Genomic DNA, 23,804 nt, shown 5'->3' with positions numbered 1-23,804 from the left:
GACCCCCACCAATGACTGATCAAGACCAAACTTGGCACATAGAGCCACCATGGCCCACTCTACATCTTGGTGAGATTTGAAAGAGCTTGGACCTTGGATGATGGGACTTGTAGTATATTCATTCACTTCCCGAGACCACTGTCACCCCATAAATGTCTCATCAAGACCAAACTTCAAACAAACAACACCCATGACTCACTCTACACCCAGGTGCAGTTTGGAGGACGATGGGACTTCCAATACCTTCACTCACTTCCTGAGAGCACCGCAACCCGCACAAATGACTGATCAAGACCAAACATGGTACATGGAGCCACCATGGCCCACTCTACCTCTTGGTGAGATTTGAAAGAGCTTGGACCTTGGATGATGGGACTTGTAGTATATTCATTCACTTCCCGAGACCACTGTCACCCCCATCAATGTCTCATCAAGACCAAACTTGACACAGACAACACCCAGGACTCACTCTAAACCCAGGTGCAGTTTGGAGGACGATGGACCATGCACAATGGGACTTCCAATACCTTCACTCACTTCCTGAGAGCACCGCGACCCACACAAATGACTGATCAAGACCAAACATGGTACAAGGAGCCCCCATGACCTACTCTACATACTGACTCTGTTTGCAGAGGGATGGACACTTGACAATGGCACTTGCATATGGGAGTTGGAGCTCACTTGCACCCACTGAACCCACCTGACATTGGATATAGGCTACACTTGGAACACAGGCAAACAATGCCTTTCTCAAATCACCCGGGCACCGCCGGGTCCCCAAGCTAGTAATAAATACAGTAGAGTCTCACTTATCCAACACTCGCTTATCCAACGTTCTGGATTATCCAACACATTTTTGTAGTCAATGTTTTCAATATACCATGATATTTTGGTGCTAAATTCGTAAATACAGTAATTACTACATAGCATTACTGCGTACTGAACTACTTTTTCTGTCAAATTTGTTGTCTAACATGATGTTTTGGTGCTTCAATTGGAAAATCATAACCTAATTTGATGTTTAATAGGCTTTTCCTTAATCTCTCCTTATTATCCAACATATGTGCTTATCCAACGTTCTGCCGGCCCATTTACGTTGGATAAGCGAGACTCTACTGCAGGGGTCCACAAACTTTTAAAGCAGAGGGCCGGTCCACAATCCCTCAGACTGTTGAGGGGCCGAATTATCATTTGGGGGAAAAAACTGAACAAATTCCTATGCACACTGAACATATCTTATTTGTAGTGCAAAACAACAACAATAACAATGAAAGAACAATACAATATTTAAAAATGAAAATAATTTTAACCAACATAAACCTATCAGGATTTCAATAGGAAGTGTGGGCCTGCTTTTGGCCAATGAGATAGTCAGGTTAATTAGGATTGTTGTTGTTGTTGTGTGCCTTCAAGTCATTTCAGCCTTTGGGCGAGCCTAAGTCCAAAATTATTTATTTATTCATTTACTACATTTATTTACTACATTTATATCCCACCCTTCTCACCCCGAAGGGAACTCAGAGCAGCTGTATGTACATACAATATATTATATTATTAGCATAGCACAATATTAGCATTATACTATATTGAACTATACTATACTGTAATATTATATGTAATATATAACATAATATTATTATATGATATTACTGTTAGTATTGTATTGTATAAAATGATAATATTATCAATATTATATGTATATGCAATATATTATATTATTAAAACTGATATAAAAATATTATATTATAAATGAGGGCGGGGGCCAGGTAAATTATCTTGGAGGGCCGCATCCGGCCCCCGGGCCTTAGTTTGGGGACCCCTGCTCTACTGTAAACAACAACTCCCACGTGCCTGGCCGCTGTGGCGGACTGGATGAGGAGGAACAAGCTGAGGATCAATCCTGACAAGACAGAGGCCCTCCTGGTCAGTCGCCCATCTGATCGGGGTATTGGGTGTTAACCTGTGCTGGACGGGGTTGCACTCCCCCTGAAATCACAGGTCCATTGCAGTTTGGGGGTCCTCCTGGATTCAGCGTTGACGCTTGAGGCTCAGGTGTCAGCGGTGGCCGGGAGGGCTTTCGCACAACTCAAACTTGTGCGCCAACTGCGACCATACCTCGTGAAGTCTGACTTGACCACGGTGGTGCATGCCTTAGTTACCTCTAGACTGGACTACTGTAATGCGCTCTACGTGGGGCTTCCCTTGAAGACGGCCCGGAAATTACAATTGGTCCAGCGCTCGGCAGCCAGATTAATAACAGGGGCGAGCTACAGGGAACGATCTACTCCCCTGTTTAAAGAGCTCCACTGGCTGCCGTTCACTTTCCGGTCCCAATTCAAGGTGCAGACCATCATCTATAAAGCCCTAAACGGTTTGGGACCCACCTACCTTAGGGACCGTATCTCCTACCATAAACCTGCTCGTTCCCTTCGTTCATCCGGGGAGGCCTTCCTTTCGCCACTGCCTCTGTCCCAGGCCCGTCTGGTGGGAACGAGGGAGAGGGCTTTTTCTGCTGTGGCCCCCCGACTGTGGAATTCATTGCCCACTGAGATTAGGCAAGCCCCCACCTTGTTAGCCTTTAAGAAAGATCTAAAAACATGGCTTTTCCGATGTGCCTTTGGGGAGTAAATGTAATATATTGCTCTGGCCATTCCCCTTGGTTTTTATCCTTTAGACTGCTCCACCATTTTATTTCCCTGTTTCCCCCTATTCCTATGTCTCTCTCTCCCGAGTTTTTAATTAAGTGTTCATGTGGCCCGCCCTGTTTTTTACTGTTTTCTCTGATTTGTGCTGTAATGTATATGATTATTTTTGCACTGTTATATTGTGTTATGATATGTTGTTTTATTTTGTTATATTGTATGGTGTCTGGGCATGGCCCCATGTAAGCCGCCCCGAGTCCCCGTTGGGGAGATGGTGGCGGGGTATAAATAAAGTTTTATTATTATATTATTATTGCTGGCCCCCCTCCCCTTGGGAGAAGAACTCTGCTGCAGCGGAGCCCTCCGGCCGCGCGGTGGCGCTGCAGAGCGGAAGGGCCATTGCTGCTGCTGCTGTTTCTCCAGCTGGTGACAGGACTGCTGTTGCTTCTGCTGCAGCCGTGACAGTGGCCTCCTCGTCGTCCTCGGCCTTCCTTCCTTCCTTCCTTCCTTCCTTCCTTCCTTCTCTGGCTCCCTTCCTTCCCTTCTCCCTTCCTTCCCTCCCTGCTTCGACGCCGGCGGCCATGGAGTGGAGCCCCGCCCAGGTGAGGGGCTGCTGGGGGGGAGGTAGGCCGGGAGGGAGGCGAGGAGGAAGGGAAAATCTGACAGGACAGGCCCAGGCCTCGCCCAAGGGAGATAGGCCTCACTGATACAGGGGGCCTCCATTGGCCTCAATCCCACCTCCATTGGCTACATCCTCATCCTCATCCCAATAATGATAATCATCATAGTAATCCTAAGAGGGACATTGGGCTCTTCCCCTCAGGAATGACAGCTCCAATATCATCATGATCATAATAATGATAATAATGATACAGTAGAGCCTCACTTATCCAACACTCACTTATCCAACGTTCTGGATTATCCAACACATTTTTGTAGTCAATGTTTTCAATACATCGTGATATTTTGGTGCTAAATTCGTAAATACAGTAATTACAACATAACATGGCTGCATATTGAACGACTTTTTCTATCAAATTTGCTGTATAACATGATGTTTTGGTGCTTAATTTGTAAAATCATAACCTAATTTGATGTTTAATAGGCTTCTCCTTAATCTCTCCTTGTTATCCAACATATTCGCTTATCCAACATTCTGCCGGCCCGTTTATGTTGGATAAGTGAGACTCTACTGTAATAATAATGATCCTAGTAGTGATAGTAAAAGGGACATTGGGCCTCCTTTGCTCACGAATGACAGCTCAATTGGCTCCATAAGAGGGACATTGGGCCTCCTCCATGCAGGAACGATAGCTCCAATATCATCATGATAATAATAATGATAATGATGATGATAATAGTAATGATAATAATAATGATCCTAGTAGTGATAGTAAAAGGGACATTGGGCCTCCTTTGCTCACGAATGACAGCTCAATTGGCTCCATAAGAGGGACATTGGGCCTCCTCCATGCAGGAATGATAGCTCCAATATCATCATGATAATAATAATGATAATGATGATGATAATAGTAATGATAATAATAATGATCCTAGTAGTGATAGTAAAAGGGACATTGGGCCTCCTTTGCTCACGAATGACAGCTCAATTGGCTCCATAAGAGGGACATTGGGCCTCCTCCATGCAGGAATGATAACTCCAATATCATCATGATAATAATAATGATAATGATGATGATAATAGTAATGATAATAATAATGATCCTAGTAGTGATAGTAAAAGGGACATTGGGCCTCCTTTGCTCACGAATGACAGCTCAATTGGCTCCATAAGAGGGACATTGGGCCTCCTCCATGCAGGAATGATAGCTCCAATATCATCATGATAATAATAATGATAATGATGATGATAATAGTAATGATAATAATAATGATCCTAGTAGTGATAGTAAAAGGGACATTGGGCCTCCTTTGCTCACGAATGACAGCTCAATTGGCTCCATAAGAGGGACATTGGGCCTCCTCCATGCAGGAATGATAACTCCAATATCATCATGATAATAATAATGATAATGATGATGATAATAGTAATGATAATAATAATGATCCTAGTAGTGATAGTAAAAGGGACATTGGGCCTCCTTTGCTCACGAATGACAGCTCAATTGGCTCCATAAGAGGGACATTGGGCCTCCTCCATGCAGGAATGATAGCTCCAATATCATCATGATAATAATAATGATAATGATGATGATAATAGTAATGATAATAATAATGATCCTAGTAGTGATAGTAAAAGGGACATTGGGCCTCCTTTGCTCACGAATGACAGCTCAATTGGCTCCATAAGAGGGACATTGGGCCTCCTCCATGCAGGAATGATAGCTCCAATATCATCATGATAATAATAATGATAATGATGATGATAATAGTAATGATAATAATAATGATCCTAGTAGTGATAGTAAAAGGGACATTGGGCCTCCTTTGCTCACGAATGACAGCTCAATTGGCTCCATAAGAGGGACATTGGGCCTCCTCCATGCAGGAATGACAGCTCCAATATCATCATGATAATAATAATGATAATGATGATGATAATAGTAATGACAATAATAATGATCCTAGTAGTGATAGTAAAAGGGACATTGGGCCTCCTTTGCCCACAAATGACAGCTCAATTGGCTCCAATAGAATCATAATAATGATAGCAATGATAATGATAATAATAATAATCACACAGTCCTAAACTCTTGGGAAGTGTTCGACTTGTGATTTTGTGATACGAAATCCAGCAAAGCTATCGTGTATGCTGTGTCATAATAATAATAATAATAATAATATTAATAATAATAATAATAAAATATAATAACAATACTTATTTATTAGAGTTATTATTATTGTTATTATTATTGCGACATTGGGCCTCTTCCGCCCAGGAATGACAGCTGAATGGGCTCCAATATAATAATGATCATAATAATGATAATAATTGTGATGATAATAGTAACAATAATAATAATAATGATAATAGTAATAATAAAAGGGATATTGGGCCTCTAACACCCACGAATGACCATTCATCATTCACTGCACCCCCGCAGTGATGTTGACCGGCTATATCTGCCTAGAAGATCAGGGGGCAGAGGACTCTTGCAAGTAAAACAAGCAGTCAAAGAAGAGAACATGCCCTGGCAGAATATGGAAAGCAAAGTGAAGAGCCTGCTTTGATTGAAGTCAGAAATCAGAAACTCCCCAAAGCACAGCGGACAAAAAACCAGATCAAGAAAACCGCACTACAAACTAGAGCTGACAGCTGGCACAACAAAACATGGCATGGAAAGTTCCTTGACAAAATTGAAGGAAAAGCTGATAAGGAGAAGACCTGGCTCTGGCTCACGAACGGCTTTAAACGTCAAACTGTTTAATATAAATAGTTAGAATGACGTAAAGCAATTAAAAAGACTTAAAAGGAATTATTTTGTATAATCTTGTGATTTTGAGGAGAGGAAAATAATTAATTACATTATTATGATCATTATTGGCACAAATGATTTTAATCCCTTTTGATTTTGGGTTTATATCTGGTTTAATTTTTTACATTTTTATCTGTGTTGTAACCCAGGCTCAAGTCAGGTAACAAATGCAATTCTATTATTATTATTATTATTATTATTATTATTATTGTTGTTGTTGTTGTCATCATTATTTTTCCCAAATGCACAGATGTTTTCAGGTTGTCAGATGTAATCAGATCCAGTTAGTATTGGGATTCATCAGGTGTGACATCTTTACTGTGTTTTTCAAACTCAGCATCCTAGAAATAGCTGCGACGTTGATAAGTTGTTCTTCATATCAAGCCTGTGCTTGATATTGTTATTGTTGTTGTCATCATAGTGGAGGGAATGTTCCTCCCAAGATGTACAATTCCTTTTTCTGCACAAAGAAAATAATGTCTCACATTTGGACAGAGCCAATGTTTCTTTTCCTTCCTCTCCTCCCAAAGCTTTGGATGTTAGGGATATGATAGGATGTCCTGATGAATAAGGCAACAATTATAATACTGATAATATAACTCCTATTTCTCTTCCGTTATAAAAATTTTTTATCTCCAATTCAGCTGTCCATAAGTAGCAGTGGGCCCTCAACATCCACTGTGGTTTCATTCCAGGACCCCTCTGGAGACCCTAATCTGTGGATACTCAAATCTCATTATACACAACAGTGTTGTAAAATAATAATGATAATACTAATGATGATGATGATAATAATAATAATAATAATAATAATAATAATAATAATAATAATTTTATTTATGTATTGCCTGCCTCTCCTTATGGCTCAAGGCAGGGCACAACATAGTTAAAACAAATCATAATACTAAAATACATTCCATAAATGCACATATTTAAAATATATTTCTATGCATATCAAAACATGTAGTTAAAAACTGACTGGGTAGACCTGCTGGAAGATATAGGTCTTGAACTGTGTTTTAAGTTTTGACAGTTCATTTAGCTGTCCCTTATATAAAATGGCAAAATAGTCTCCCATATATAAAATGAAGAAAAAAAAACCAAAGTTTTCCTTTGGGGAATTTTGAGGAGAAATATTTCCAAGCCATGGATTGGTGGAAAACAGAATCTATGGATATGGAGGAAGGACTGTATTTTCCTGGATATTCACTAGGCAGCTACTTTGTTTAGTTTCCCCCCGAATGTATCTCACGTTTTAGATTCTCTCTTTTTAGCATCCAAAGCATTTAATATTGGGATGATGCCCAGGGTTCCTTTGTCCCCAATTTGGGAAGAAGAAAAGTCTACACTTGATAAACACTTTTGTGCAAATCTTGGTGGGTCAACGTTTAGATATCCCGGAATTCCATCAATTCTGCAGTAAACATGGAGGTGAAACACTGTGTCTTGGGAGGCATTGTGCTCATGATAAAACAAAGAATAAAACTATCCTGTTCTTTGCTTCTAACATATAGATGTGCTATTTTTCACTGTTTGTGTTGGAAGGCTGATTGATCAGTCCTGGGCCCTAGAATTGGTTTCCTATTTCTTGACAATATGGAAAATAAGGACTTTAAAATATCTTCATTAGAAATTGGTTAAGTTCTTCCTTCCAAGTCCTGCAGCCTCTTCCTCCATTGTCGATCTAGATCTGTCATGATACTGGTGTTTCTAAATGTTTGGCCTCTGATTACTCAAATCTTGCCTTTCTTATTCTATTCGTAGTGGATAAAGATGCTTTAGAAGACTGTATGGTCTCCTTTCCCCTCATCATTTTTTCTGTTTGTATTATTTTGATGCACCTTGCCTTGCTTCCTCCTCAGGATTCTTTCTCCATTTTGCAGTGCTCTTGTTTTGAATTGTACTGGTCAAAATAGAAATAGGTGAGGCTGTGCTTCAGTAACGGAGCATATGCCTCATATTATTTAGGAAGACGGGTTCACTCCTTGCCGTCTTGAAATAGGAAAAATTGGACCTAGATGGACAAGTCGTGTAACTTGATACAAGCTTAATGTGTTATCTGCTCTTCCCAATGAAATTCAAACCACTGAATGTATAGATTTTATATAAGTGTTGGCTTAACATTCAGCCGTCAATTCATTGTGTCGCCTTTAGTTCATGAGCTCCACAGTGGAAATAATATCAACTATCTTCTAGCGACTTGACTCCAAAACCTTCCATTTTCCAGTCTGCCAAAGCCAAAAGCGCAGTCTTATTTTCCACCATGAAACTATGAATAATCTTGGGGCAATTCCACATTCCAGAACTCTTTGCAGCAAACCTGGATGTCTTGAATCTATCTCCAAGGAGTTAGTGCTTTCATTCTTCTATGTTTGCATCCCACCTTTTTCCTAAATCCGCAGCTGAAAAGAAAGGTTTTATTTTTTCAATCCCCAAAATTGCAGAAGAAAACTTTGAAATTTAATGAAACAAATACTGAAATTTCATTTTAAAAGGCAGTAGAGAAGAACACCTTGACTGAGTGATTTTTAACAATAGTTACAATTCCCAACTTCTTACAGTGCTGTTTCTGACAGCACTGGTGACTTCCACGTCTGTGAATCTGTTCTGGATTTGAGTCCAGACCGCAATCCAAGGTGATGGACTACATTCACAAAAACACATTCAGCTCCTTAGGAACTGGATTTGAATTAAAACGTAGAACAGATTTGCTGCCCCCAATGACAGGGAAGTCACCAGCTTCCAATGCTGCCATTTGAGAGCCTCCATTTTTGAATAGGAATGTTTTGGAATAAACAAACAATGTTCTATTTCAGCAGCTTAGCTTTCTGTGAATCCCTTTGGACTTGAAGGCTGAAGAGGAAGGTGGCCTTAAACCAGCAGAAAGTTCAGGATTGTTAATAGGTTAATACGTTCTGATCTGATTCATTTCTCTGAAATGTTGCCCCTGATGAGACGGAATAGGACCTAAATCCAGATCTCCTTCCATGTATTTCTGATCTAACCTCTTAGTATTCTTGGACTCTTTCTTGTCTTGTTTCTTGAGCCAAAAAGTGACCCTGGGAAGAATTATTATAGCACTCACTATCTCATATATGGGTTTATCTGCTTAGTCTGGGTGGTGGCCAGCTATAAATCGTGGCCCACTTCTAGACCGAAAGAGGCAAGAAACAAAGCTAATAAGTAGCTATTCTTAGTTCATGTCAGTCTTAGCCTACTTGGCTTCCTTGAATACTGAGAGCTGCATCACATCAACAAACTTGAACCACATCTCTAAAAAATCACAACATGGAAAAGCAACAGAAAATCCAAAGAGAGCAATCCTTGTTTATAGAAATGTTCTAGCCCTTACATTCCAAACAAGCTCATTTCCCAAGCGACGTGTTTCTCCAACAATGTTCCTGATGCGCTTTGGCTCCTTGGCACAGTCCCTGGTTATGTTTCCCATCCCTGGCAGGAGGCCCTTCTGGTGCCCACCAGTTTCTGTGTGCTGGGAACGAGGTGAGCCCTTAATGGGCTCTGCAAAAGGCCCTTCTGACATTCTTCAGGAACTTTTCTGTACAGGGAAACATGGATTGATTACAGTATGTAACATGATTTTTGTTCCTGGGCTATAAATGTAATTTCCCAATTGGTTCTGTCATAAAAACATAGTAGCTCTCAATCCTTCCATACCTACATCTAATAATAACCTTCACAGAAAAGTTGAGTTTTTATGGAAGGACTGGGGAATGCCAGGAGTTGTAATCTGTATAATACCTTCTCCAGGCCTCAGGTGGCAAGATTGGCAAGTGTGCTGTGCTTTGATCCTGTCCCCATTGTTCTGTCTGCACTAACAGGCTCTCCAGTGGGAGGTGGGACCCGAAGCCATGGCGGCCTCCTCCTCTTCCTCCTCCTCGCAGCCCCTGGGTGTCCCGGAGCCCACCTCTTTGGCCGACGCGCTTCCCGAAACGGCGGAGCTCTCCCTGACGGTGGTGGCCGAAATCCAGGCTGTGGAGAGCAAAGTGGACTCGTACGCTGCGCAGCTCATGAGCCTGGAGGGGCGGATGGGGATGGCCGAGACCAAGCTGGACGGCTGCGAGAAGACGGCCGTGGAGTTCGGGAACCAGCTGGAGAGCAAGTGGGCCGCCCTGGGCACCCTCATCCAGGAGTACGGGCAGCTCCAACGCCGGCTGGAGAACATGGAGAACCTGCTCAAGAACCGGAACTTCTGGATCTTGCGACTGCCCCCGGGCTCCAAGGGGGAAACCCCCAAGGTGAGTGTGTATTACACGGCCGGTGGCCTTGCATGCTTTGGAGCACCTCAACCCTGACCACAGAAGGCTGAATTTTGCTTCTTGGTGAAGATGGAGTGGCGACAGAACCTCCGCCTTTTAATACTCTAGATGTGGAGGGCCAGCTGTAGCAGTAGTAATACTGGAAGCGGTAGTAACAGTAGTATTAGTAATAAGCCATCAGCAACTCCAGGCTCAGGTTGTAGATCGTAGAATCATAGAGTTCGAAGGGACCTCTAGTCTAAGCCTCTGACAGCCAGGAAAAGCACAATCAAAGCACCCTCAACAGATATCAGTCCAGCCTCTAAAGAAGGAGATTCCACCAGATTCCAAGGCAGTGAGTTCCACTGTTGAACAGCTCTTCTTACAGTCAGGAAGTTATTTCTCATGTTGAGTTGGAATCTCCTCGCTCGACTGAGTCTCCAGAGCAGCAGAAAGGAAGCCTGCTCCTTCTTCTCCAGGCTAAACATCCCCAGAAATTTAAGCTGCTTCTCAAAAGGATTCATGGTTTCCAGATCTTTGGTCATTTTGGTCAGCCTTCTCTGGACACTTTCTGGGTAAGAGTCTATATTCCTCTTTGCCCAGAACTGGACACAAGGGTATTATTCCAGGTGAGGCCTGACCAAAGCAGAAGAGAGGAGTGCAGTGTATTTCCTTGATCTGGACACTTTATTCCTTTGGATGCAACTAACATCCCATTGGCATTTTAGGTGCTGGCTCACAATGTTGGCTCATATTCAGTTTGCTGTCTACTAAGACTCCTAGATGTCTTTTACATGGACTGTTGCACGGCCATAACTTCTCTCCTTGTCCGTTGTGGTTGCAGATCCCCCTGCTGTTTGATGACACCTCCTGCAGTTTCTCTGAGCAAGAGTGGCGGAGTTTGGACGAAGGGCAGAAGGACCTCTACCGGCATATCATGAAGTGCAACTACAAGGCCGTGGTCTCCATGGGTAAGGGCAGAGCTCTGCATGATCTGGGTTCGGAGAGTGTGTATGTCAGATAGAACCCGCTTCTTCACCTGGACTCTGAGGCTCTGGAACCTCCAAACCGTGCAGCAGAAATACAGGGCTGCCACTTGTTGACAAAGACCCTGGGCCTGGCATGTGCTCTGCTTCAATTATCAAGTAGTCTCTGGGATCTCAGGTTGGAGTCTCTGCTGAATCTCCTTCAGCCCCTCAGAGATTCAGACATGGACCATAGGAAGTGGAGGCTGAGCAAAGAGTGCAAAGAGACATGATAATAAAACAGTCTTTTGATATCCGTTAAGCATGCTATTTGCCCATCCCTAGATGCTGCTATTTCCAAACCCGACTTGCTCTCCCGGTTTGAGCAAGGCGACGCTGGAGATCATGAAGAAAGAGAACCCCTCAAAGACTCCGCTCTGGGTGAGTAGCCAAGCTGGGAATGCTGGAGTGGTGCACGTGCATAGGGGAGAGAGGCAGGAAGGTTGCTTGGTGGGTTTAATGGGAGTAGAATCTGGGCATTGGTCCCTGCCATCAAATCAAAACAGAGGCTCCTAGATTGGTAAATACTTCACCCAAAGTGTGTTCTCTTCTTGCTGAATATGTACAGGCTTGTGATGGGACAGAAGTGGCCAGGACAGCTGTAGTTCTTCATTTTGGGGTGTTGGGCACGTTGTCTTGTCCTAGAATCTGTTTGGCCTTTGGAAAGCCTGTCTGATAACATGGCGGTTGTGACTCACAACTGCTTTCTTCTTCCCCCTTGGAACAGGCTCTCCCATTTCTGCCCTCAACGACAGTTCCTGGATGGAGCAGGAGGAGATGTCCCTTGTCAAAGGCATGGGGGACCTGGACGAAAAAGAGATGCCGGGTGACTCCACCGTAGGTGCGTGGGGCAGGGGCCAGCCACTGGAAGCAGGTGGGGAAAAAGACATGGTGGGCAGAAAGAATGCCTTCTGAAGTCGTCATTCTTTGAGTCATTTGGAAATAATAATAATAATAATAATAATAATAATAATAATAATAATAATAATAATAATACTTTATTTTTCTATCCCGCCACCATCTCCCCAAAGGGACTCGGGCAGCTAACATGAGGCGATGCCCAAAACAAAACAATAAAGCAATTACAATGAATATCAAAACAAAACAGTAATAACATAAATAAAATAAAATAAACCATTTAAACATTTTAAAAATACAATAAAACACATAAAATCAGAACAAATGAGTAATAATACAGCATCAACCACTGGAGATAAAAGGGGTCGGGCATATGAAACACAATATCCAAAGCTTTAATAAAGTGCATAAACAAGTGTCAGAGAGTCAACGGCGATAATATGGGATAAGGTAAGGTAGGAACGGATTAAAGTGCTAAGAAGTAATAAATTAAATTTACTTAATTAGAAGTAATTAAGTAAATTAGACTTCAAAATATGATATACTGATCACAGCCATTTCCAGCTGTTCTGATACTCAATCCCAAGGACCGGAACAGCAGCCTTGTTTAATAGAGTTGATCCATTGAATCAATAGAAATTACCAAAGTCTCGACACAACCATTCAGCAATTAATTTGGTGGATCGGCTCTAACTGGGGCTGGATTTAGAGCAGAATTTCAGAATGATGAGAATGAGGCACAGCCGTCTTCCTCCTGGTCAGTTCCTCAGTTCAGTTCCTGTTTGTAGAAAGGCTCAGAAGGTGGCAAACCAGGCATCTTTCCATGTTGAGGCAGGTCTGCCACCTCCTTTGGTGACTCTACAGGCCAAAGCGGGCACACAAAGTGTAATTTATCATGGACAACTTGCAAAGTGTGCCAGATGTACAAATCAGAGCGGGCACCTTCTCCAAGAGGGTCCACCTTATGCCTTTTGTTTTGGGGATTTCTTTGGTCATTGCAGAGATTGGTATTCTCTTCCACTCTGGAGTGACCAAAGCCACTCCTGGCTTTGCTGTGATAGGCCCCCTGAATGGCCTTTCCATGGCTAGTGGAGAGAGCAGGCTGTGTCCTGCAGCTGGACTCCAAACATCTCACCAACAGAGGCTTCTGAAGGATCTGGACAGACATCTTCAGGGGATGCATCCACTCTTCAGGGGATGCATCCACTGCTCTAAACCACCCACAGAATGGCTGCAGTGGCTAAATGGTGAGTTTGGAGGGTGCTGAAAGGAGATATGCAGCATAGTTCCCCTTGCAGAACTATTCCACTACCCTGTTCTCTAAACGACCTCAGTCAGTGTGTGAACACACACACCGGAAACTGCATTTCTAGCCATTTCTGTGTCTAGAGCATGATACAGGGAATCAGAATTGTAAGTTGGAGGAGATCCCTAGGGCCACCCAATCCAACCCAGGCTGGAAGACACAGTGCAAGCCCTCCTGATAGATGGCCATCCGGTCTCTGCTGAAAGACTTCAAGAGGAGGAGACTCTCTTCTGTATGACAGCCTTTCAAGTATTGAAACCTCACTCTAATGTCCCTTTTCTTAGCCTTCTCTTTTCCACACTAAACATATCTAGCTCTCACAGCCGCTCCTCATAAGGCTTGGCTTCAAGACCTTTGACCATTTGGACTGTCCTTTAAGCGGAGGCTGGATGTGTTGAGCAAGTGAGTTTATAAACAAAAGACCCTCCCCATAAATGTACAGCAGAGTAACTTATTAGCAACAGGGTTACCCAGCACCAGTAGCCAAAAGTGATACAAAGAACAAAAACACACAGACCAATGCAATCTCTTCCTTTGGAGGCTTTTCCTTGTAGCAAAATAATATGGTTGCACTATTTACAAAATCAAGGTTTCCATAACACAAATAAAGTTCTTTATACTTCTTTGCTTCCACGCTGGGCTTCTTTCTCATGCAGATAAAAAGCTTCGCTCTCACAGAGCCTCCTCTCACACCGAACTTACACAGGAGCTTCACACAGGAGCCTCACACACAGCAGCCTTTACACTGAAGCTTCACACATGAGGCCTTCTCACACTGGAGCCTACTCACACTGAGGCCTTTCTCACACTGAGGCCTACTAAGCTACAGGCACCCCTGTTTATATTGAACTACAGCTCTTGCTGAGTCGTTGCATCCATTTAACCCTTTCAGTGCTTGATTCACATTTTTGTAATTAAAAATGCCTAGTTTCTGAGAGGATGGCCATCTGTTGGGAGGGTTTGGATTGTGGGTTCCTGCCAAGTTGGACTGGATGATCCTTGGAACCTTTTTCAACTCAGCATCTTATGGTCGCATTGTCAAGCATAGGGGACTGCTGGACGAGCGGCACAACACTGACCTCCCTCTTCCTTCCTGCCCTCTTTCCTTATTCGCAGGTGCTCCGCAGCTCCTGGAGGAAGACCCCGAGGGCTTAGAGCTGCCTGGCATGATCCCCAGGAAATGGACGGAGGTTTTCCAAGGCCCGGGCGAGGAGCTGCTTTGTGAGAGCCAGCCCATCTTGGTCTCTCCTCCGAGGAAGCCTCCGGGAAGCAGCCTGCGACGGTCCGCTCGCTGCGTGGGTGACGGGAGGAAGGTGGAGACCTCCACGCAAGCGGCGGAAGCCCACACCGGGCCCTACATCTGCTGCGAGTGCGGGGAGGGCTTCCTGGACAAGCAGCTCTTCTCCAGCCACCAAAAGAGCCACGGCGGAGGGGGCGGCTACCCAGCCCTGGACCCGGGAGGGGGCTCCAAGGCCCGGCCGGCCCCCTCGCTCCTCCCGAGGGCTCCCACTCCCTCCCGCTCCCGGCCCCCCAAGCGCCCGGATGTCCAGAGGGGCACCACCGTGCGGCCTGGGACCGGGAAGCGCCCGGGGAACCACATGGTGGAGCGGCCCTACACCTGCAGCCAGTGCAAGGAGAGCTTCAAGCTGGAGGTGAGCCTGCTCCTGCACCAGAAGCTGCACACGGGGAAAGGCGAGGGGCCCCTGACCTGCACCTACTGCGGCAAGGACTTCCGGGACCTCTCCAAGGCCGTGCGGCACCAGCGCATCCACACGGGCGAGCGGCCCTACCAGTGCACCGAGTGCGGGAAGAGCTTCATCCGGCGGGACCACCTCCTCAAGCACTGGCGCGTCCACACCGGGGAGACGCCCTACCAGTGCGCCACGTGCGGGAAGAACTTCCGCTACAAGGAGTCCCTGAACTGCCACCAGAAAATCCACACCCGCAACCCCATGGCGGCCACGCACCACCACCACCTGGCCCTGGGGAGCCCCGCCAGCCTCCTGGGCCTGAAGCAGGAGCAGCCCTAGCGCCCCCCGGGCCCACGGTTGGCCGGACGCGGAAAGGGGACCCCGTTTGCCTCCCTGGTCCTGCCAGGAAGACGAGGAAGGAAGGCTCCGACTTGGCGGCGCTTCGGCCCCGGTTTCCCCCCGCACCGCACAGAGGGGCTGGGATCGGGCCTAGACATGAGCTATGCCCAGTTTGCACTTAGATGGGCCTTCGTGGCGTTCCGGAGGGCCTGCCGCACCTGGAAAGAGAACTGGGTGACTGGGTGGTGTTGTGTTGTTTCTTCGGTGGACTTTCTTGAAGGAGGCATCACCGAGCGATGGGTCACCGCTTCTTCTGCTTTAGGAATGGACTACTTAGCATCACGGATTCCACGCTCCTGCCTCGTTCGGTTGCCCCCCAAGCCCTCCTTGAGGTGGATGCTCACACACAGAGATGCAAACACACCGCGGAAGACCAACATGCATGCGCACAGAGGAGTGGGCCAGGAATGGGGAGAACGGACACGCAAGGGGGTGTCACGGCATCAGATGCACTCGTCCCCCCTTCCCCTTCTCTCTCTCCTCCGTCTCTAAGCACCTCTTCCACGAGCGGAAATCAAACCCATCCTTTCCCTGCTAATTGTTGTTAGTAACGTTGTGTCTGTGTAAGTGGCTTCCTCCCTCCCTTCTTACATTTGGTTCCTTGAGTTTAAAGAAGCCTTTGGCTGCACTCCCAGGTAAACGTGTCCCTTGTGAGCCACTTCTCCGGTGGCTCCAAACCAATGCCAAGAATTTGTTGTCGTGTTGTTTCTGTCGTATGATGTCCCAGCTGGACTTTCCGCCCATCCCGTTGCATCCCATACACTCCAAGAACTGGTCCCCTTTTGCTGCTGTTGTCTTGTTGTTGATGTTGTTGTTATTGCTGCTGCTAATGTTGCTATTGTTGCAATGTGTTTGTTATTTTTATTTGCAAGAGGCATCCTTGTAAATATGGGTTGAGCTATCTTAACGTATGAATTCCAGTGTCATTGAGATAAATGTCAGCTGAGGTGACTGTGATGATGAACCCGCTTTTCTCCTCCTCTGTGTTTACGTCGGGTGTTCAGTCTGTGGCTGCTGCTGCCGCCGCCTTCGGCTTTGATTTCCGTATCCTTTCGGTCGCACCTTATTTTGCAAAACCTGTCAATACAAGTGTGTCTCTTCTGAAGTCCTTGTCGTCTGTGTGGGAAACGCAGCTTCCTGGGAGAGGAGTGGGAGGCCTGAACCGTGATGGGAGGTCGAACTTCAGCAGAGAGAAATGTGCAACACTACAATACAAACGAAATGCACAGATATAGAACGGGTAGTGCCTGGCTTGGAAACAGACCACGAGAAAGGGATTTAGGGGACCACAAGTGGAACATGAGCCAACAGTGTGATGCAGCAGCTAAAAAAGCCCATAGAACAGAATATAATCACTTTATTGAACATTGTACTATGAAAAGAAATGCCATCCCTGTCGCACCTCAAGTTAGCTTCACCTTGCTGTATACACCAAACTGCACACAGGTTGAAGTCTTTTTAGTTTATTAGAAAATAGAAGATAAAAAGTTCTTTAAAAGCAAAAGTAATGTTCCAAAAGATTGTTACAAAATAAAGCCTTAGAGCAGGGGTCCTCAAACTTTTTAAGCCAAGGGCCGGTCCACAATCCTTCAGACTGTTGAGGGGCCGTATTATCATTTGAAAAAAATACAAATTCCGATGCACACGGCACATGTCTTATTTGTAGTGCAAAAACAACAAGAACAATGAAAGAACAATACAATATTTAAAAATAAAAACAACTTTAACCAACATTTATCAGGATTTCAGTGGGAAGTGTGGTCCTGCTTCTGGCCAATGAGCTAGTCAAGTTAATTAGGGTTGTTGTTGTTGTTGTTGTTTTTGTTGTTGTTGTGTGCCTTCAAGTCATTTCAGACTTTGGGTGAGCCCAAGTCTAAAATTTATTTATTTCTTTCTTTATTTATTTATTATTTACTGCATTTATTTACTACATTTGTATCACACCCTTCTCACCCCAAAGGGGACTCAGAGTGGCTTACAAATTATATGTACATACAATATATTATATTATTAGCCTAGCACAATATTAGCATTATATATTACTATATTGAACTATACCACTATACTGTAATATTATTAGTAATATTATATGTAATATAGAATATATAATTAATATTATTATCAATATTATATGTATATAGAATATATTTTATTATAAAACTGAGGGCGTGGGCCAGGTAAATGACCTTGGAGGGCCGCATCCGGCCCCCTTGGCCTTAGTTTGGGGACCCCTGCCTTAGAGAATAATTCCAGAAATCACGAGGAATAAATAAGGTCCCATTAGAGCATGACAAAGTCCCAAGAACATGAACACAAAAGCTGCCAGATAATCCAGGAAAACGAGAGCTTGCTTCTTGGTTGAACGAAAGTTGCTTTGACAAAGGTTTGTCTCCAAATACATTGCTTTGCAAAGCATGAAAGCATTTCTCTGGCCTCTAACCTCCCTCTTGTTTGCGATTCTCACACTCCTCCGAACCCTGAATTCCAAACGTTCAGCTCGATCTAGGGAACCTGTTTCATCAAGGTCAGCCTGCTCGTTAGTTTGCTGAGCATCGTTATCAGTCTGAGAACTGTCCTCCTTTTCCAAGTCCATTTGCACCTGGCTAGTTTCAGTATCATCAACATCATTCCTTGATGTGGGAAAATGAACTTGCACTCTCTGTTCCTCATCTTCTGCAACAAGGACATTTTGAACCTGATGGTGAACCTGAATCCCATCATCCGCATCAGAGTCAATCTGAGGTTCCAGCTGAGTCACAACACTCCCCAATACATGTTATATATGTAGAATTACAAAACGAAACACCCATATTGTCATCGAAACATTACGAAGAACTTCCTCACTGTCAGAGCGGTTCGACACTGAGATCTGCTTCTGCCTGAGAGTCCAGTGGAGTTGGCTTCTCTGGAAGCTGGATCTGTTGGGAAGGCTTGGATGGTCATCTGTTGGGAAGGCTTGGATTGTGTCTTCCTGCCTAGCCAAAGAGTTGGAGTGGGTGGCCCTTGAGAGTCTCTTCCAAGTCTACTACTCCTATAAATCATAGTGAATCCTCCCCAAACCTCTCTAGTATGTTCAATGCTGATCAATTCCTCTATTTGCTGTGTGCCATAGAAAAGAATAGGAAAGGGTTAAGGGAGAAGCAGTGGGCGGGATCATGCAAATTCCACACCAATGGAGAGAGTCGGAAACACTGGGATGTCTGTGATGGAGGAAACACATAAAATCTAGGATGAAAGGGTCCCTGTATGAAAGACTTCACTTGTGTGTTGGGCAGTGTGGTGTTTGTGGAGGACACGGGCAGGGCTCTTGGACATGTTCACGACACTCGCTGTGACCTGTAATGTCATTGGACGGAGGGCCATTGGTGTCTTCTGAGTAGTGCGAGTTATAACTGTTTGTGGAAGTGGGAGCCTGTCTGTGTAAGTGAACACCTGAGCCATACACATACATCTATATTTTCACTTTTATTAGGTGTGTAGATAGATTATACAACAAAATGAATACTATCCCCAAACATATTATACATGTTGAATGGCGAGGGTTGAATGAAAAGTAATGCCTCCACCTTCGTAACTCCTCAAGAGATGGCAGTCCTGCTCTGCGGCAGGTCTTGGCTTGTTCAGTAGACTCTCCTCTACCGTTCCATTTGGCGGGAAGCCTTAGCATTGAACGGTTGTGTTGTTAAAGTGCGAAGTATGGAACCCTGCACAGACGGTCGGTCAATGTGACTTAAGCAACGTGCAGTCACTGAGTTATTGAGAGCAGAAGGTGTCACCCCAAAGGAGATTCAACTGTTTATGGTTGTGAAGGCATGCTGGGGGTAAATGGCTATCTCTAGGTCTGGCTACCCAAGCGGCTTCGGTATACCTTATAACTATACCTCAAACCCCAAAGTAAATACTCTAGAAGCTGATTAAAGATAACCAAAATTATGTTTATTGAAAACAGGAAACAGTCCTTTTAATGTATTAGAAATAATATGAGGTAAAATCACTGAAATTATACAGAAATAAAACTATATTGATTGAGAATGAAAGCTATAGAGACTATAAAAGATAAACACACAAGCTATGAGGAAATTGTAAGGCAAGGACTATAGGGTATGTACAAGGCTATGATAAGCACTATCTATGACTCTGAGGTAAACTATAAGCTCTAACTATGAAGAAACTATAAACTATCTATAATGGTTATGAGGTAAACTATGAAGTGGTAAGTACAAGGTGAACTATAAGCTTTGCTATCTTTGAGGTAAATACCTAAAGCTATGATGTGACTATAAGGTAAGTACATAAGGTAAGTACAAGGCTATGAGGTAAGCTATGAGGCTATGAGGTAAACTGGAAGGTAAGTACATAAAGCTATGGTGGTAAGTACAAGGTGAACTATAAGCTTTGCTATCTTTGAGGTAAATACTACTATGAGGTATACTATCTAAGCTATAGGTAAGTACAAGACTATGAGGTAAACTGGAAGGTAAGTACATAAAGCAATGGTGGTAAGTACAAGGTGAACTATAAGCTTTGCTATCTTTGAGGTAAATACTACTATGAGGTATACTATCTAAGTTATAGGTAAGTACAAGGCTATGAGGTAAACTGGAAGGTAAGTACATAAAGCTATGGTGGTAAGTACAAGGTGAACTATAAGCTTTGCTATCTTTGAGGTAAATACTACTATGAGGTATACTATCTAAGCTATAGGTAAGTACAAGGCTATGAGGTAAACTGGAAGGTAAGTACATAAAGCTATGGTGGTAAGTACAAGGTGAACTATAAGCTTTGCTATCTTTGAGGTAAATACTACTATGAGGTATACTATCTAAGCTATAGGTAAGTACAAGGCTATGAGGTAAACTGGAAGGTAAGTACATAAAGCTATGGTGGTAAGTACAAGGTGAACTATAAGCTTTGCTATCTTTGAGGTAAATACTACTATGAGGTATACTATCTAAGCTATAGGTAAGTACAAGGCTATGAGGTAAACTGGAAGGTAAGTACATAAAGCTATGGTGGTAAGTACAAGGTGAACTATAAGCTTTGCTATCTTTGAGGTAAATACTACTATGAGGTATACTATCTAAGCTATAGGTAAGTACAAGGCTATGAGGTAAACTGGAAGGTAAGTACATAAAGCTATGGTGGTAAGTACAAGGTGAACTATAAGCTTTGCTATCTTTGAGGTAAATACTACTATGAGGTATACTATCTAAGCTATAGGTAAGTACAAGACTATGAGGTAAACTGGAAGGTAAGTACATAAAGCAATGGTGGTAAGTACAAGGTGAACTATAAGCTTTGCTATCTTTGAGGTAAATACTTTACTATGAGGTATACTATCTAAGCTATAGGTAAGTACAAGGCTATGAGGTAAACTGGAAGGTAAGTACATAAAGCTATGGTGGTAAGTACAAGGTGAACTATAAGCTTTGCTATCTTTGAGGTAAATACTACTATGAGGTATACTATCTAAGCTATAGGTAAGTACAAGGCTATGAGGTAAACTGGAAGGTAAGTACATAAAGCTATGGTGGTAAGTACAAGGTGAACTATAAGCTTTGCTATCTTTGAGGTAAATACTACTATGAGGTATACTATCTAAGCTATAGGTAAGTACAAGACTATGAGGTAAACTGGAAGGTAAGTACATAAAGCAATGGTGGTAAGTACAAGGTGAACTATAAGCTTTGCTATCTTTGAGGTAAATACTTTACTATGAGGTATACTATCTAAGCTATAGGTAAGTACAAGGCTATGAGGTAAACTGGAAGGTAAGTACATAAAGCTATGGTGGTAAGTACAAGGTGAACTATAAGCTTTGCTATCTTTGAGGTAAATACTACTATGAGGTATACTATCTAAGCTATAGGTAAGTACAAGGCTATGAGGTAAACTGGAAGGTAAGTACATAAAGCTATGGTGGTAAGTACAAGGTGAACTATAAGCTTTGCTATCTTTGAGGTAAATACTACTATGAGGTATACTATCTAAGCTATAGGTAAGTACAAGGCTATGAGGTAAACTGGAAGGTAAGTACATAAAGCTATGGTGGTAAGTACAAGGTGAACTATAAGCTTTGCTATCTTTGAGGTAAATACTACTATGAGGTATACTATCTAAGCTATAGGTAAGTACAAGGCTATGAGGTAAACTGGAAGGTAAGTACATAAAGCTATGGTGGTAAGTACAAGGTGAACTATAAGCTTTGCTATCTTTGAGGTAAATACTTTACTATGAGGTATACTATCTAAGCTATAGGTAAGTACAAGGCTATGAGGTAAACTGGAAGGTAAGTACATAAAGCTATGGTGGTAAGTACAAGGTGAACTATAAGCTTTGCTATCTTTGAGGTAAATACTACTATGAGGTATACTATCTAAGCTATAGGTAAGTACAAGGCTATGAGGTAAACTGGAAGGTAAGTACATAAAGCTATGGTGGTAAGTACAAGGTGAACTATAAGCTTTGCTATCTTTGAGGTAAATACTACTATGAGGTATACTATCTAAGCTATAGGTAAGTACAAGGATATGAGGTAAACTGGAAGGTAAGTACATAAAGCTATGGTGGTAAGTACAAGGTGAACTATAAGCTTTGCTATCTTTGAGGTAAATACTTTACTATGAGGTATACTATCTAAGCTATAGGTAAGTACAAGGCTATGAGGTAAACTGGAAGGTAAGTACATAAAGCTATGGTGGTAAGTACAAGGTGAACTATAAGCTTTGCTATCTTTGAGGTAAATACTACTATGAGGTATACTATCTAAGCTATAGGTAAGTACAAGGCTATGAGGTAAACTGGAAGGTAAGTACATAAAGCTATGGTGGTAAGTACAAGGTGAACTATAAGCTTTGCTATCTTTGAGGTAAATACTACTATGAGGTATACTATACTATCACTCAGAGAGAAATTTCAAGCATCATCGGCATTTCACAAGAACATGTGGGTCACATTATTGCTTTGCTTGGCTTGTGCACAATGGGTCCTGTGAGATGTTGGTCGTGGAAACTGAGTGTCGACTTCTTCCGTGACGGCTTCGGAAAACTTGTTCATCGTTGGCAGAAATGTATCCAATTGTCTGGTGATGATGTGGGAAAGTGAATAGTGGTCGTTAAAGAGCACATTCTAAGGATTATTTCTGCGTTTGATTTCTTAAAATACTCCCATCCAAACCCAAGAAACGAAGGCGGAGGCATTACTTTTCATTCAACCCTCGTAGCTGGGCATTGCCAACACTATATATCAGGCATGGGCCAACTTGGGCCCTCCGGGTGTTTTGGACTCCAACTCCCACCATTCCTAACTGCCGGTAGGCAGTTAGGAATGGTGGGAGTTGGAGTCCAAAACACCCGGAGGGCTCAAGTTGGCCCATGCCTCCAGTATCATCATCATCATCATCATCATCATCATCATCATAACCATTATTTGATTCCTTTACCCCTGCAAAGCCTTTTTCCCCAGCTGGGGTTTTTGGGGATGATGGGATATGTAGTGCTGAGGGAACCCTCCCAGGCCAAGAAGGAAGGCTGATAATGAAACCTCCTTATCATCATGACCATTATGATTGATTCCCTTATCCCAAGCTTTGAAGGGAATTGCAAAAATTGTATTTTTAAGGAATGCTGGGGATGATGGGATATGTAGTGGTGGGGAACCTCCCAGGTCAAGAAGAAAGGCAGGTGAAGAAACCTTATTATCATCATGACCATTATGGTTGATTTCCTTATCCCAAGCTTGGAAGGGAATTGCAAAAATTGTATTTTTAAGGGATGCTGGGGATGATGGGATATGTAGTGGTGGGGAACCCTCCAGTCCAAGAAGAAAGGCTGATAATGAAACCTTATTATCATCATGACCATAATGATTAATTCACATTATTATGACCATTATGGTTGATTTCCTTATCCCAAGCTTGGAAGGGGACTGCAAAAATTGTATTTTTAAGGAATGCTGGGGATGATGGGATATGTAGTGCTGAGGGAACCCTCCCAGGCCAAGAAGGAAGGCTGATAATGAAACCTCCTTATCATCATGACCATTATGATTGATTCCCTTATCCCAAGCTTTGAAGGGAATTGCAAAAATTGTATTTTTAAGGAATGCTGGGGATGATGGGATATGTAGTGGTGGGGAACCCTCCCAGGTCAAGAAGAAAGGCAGGTGAAGAAACCTTATTATCATCAT

At 43.3% G+C, this 23,804-nt stretch overlaps 1 protein-coding gene and 1 long non-coding RNA gene across 2 annotated transcripts; both read left to right on the top strand.

The window, feature by feature from the left end:
* Positions 1 to 3,042: 3,042 nt before the first annotated feature.
* Positions 3,043 to 16,722, top strand: LOC134292543 (zinc finger protein 777-like). Its single transcript, XM_062957804.1, has 6 exons — positions 3,043 to 3,247; positions 9,922 to 10,338; positions 11,183 to 11,309; positions 11,649 to 11,744; positions 12,091 to 12,204; positions 14,644 to 16,722. Exons 1-6 carry the CDS (start codon positions 3,227 to 3,229, stop codon positions 15,555 to 15,557), a joined length of 1,689 nt encoding a protein of 562 aa, XP_062813874.1. The 5' UTR covers positions 3,043 to 3,226; the 3' UTR covers positions 15,558 to 16,722.
* Positions 16,723 to 18,800: 2,078 nt separating this feature from the next.
* LOC134292462 (uncharacterized) lies at positions 18,801 to 22,755 on the top strand. Its single transcript, XR_009999709.1, has 3 exons — positions 18,801 to 20,063; positions 20,193 to 22,133; positions 22,265 to 22,755. It is a non-coding gene; the product is annotated as an uncharacterized LOC134292462 (long non-coding RNA).
* Positions 22,756 to 23,804: the final 1,049 nt, after the last annotated feature.

Source organism: Anolis carolinensis, chromosome 6, assembly GCF_035594765.1.
Source record: "Anolis carolinensis isolate JA03-04 chromosome 6, rAnoCar3.1.pri, whole genome shotgun sequence".
Taxonomy (NCBI): Eukaryota; Metazoa; Chordata; class Lepidosauria; order Squamata; family Dactyloidae; genus Anolis; species Anolis carolinensis.
This window is presented reverse-complemented; position numbering and strand designations above follow the sequence as displayed.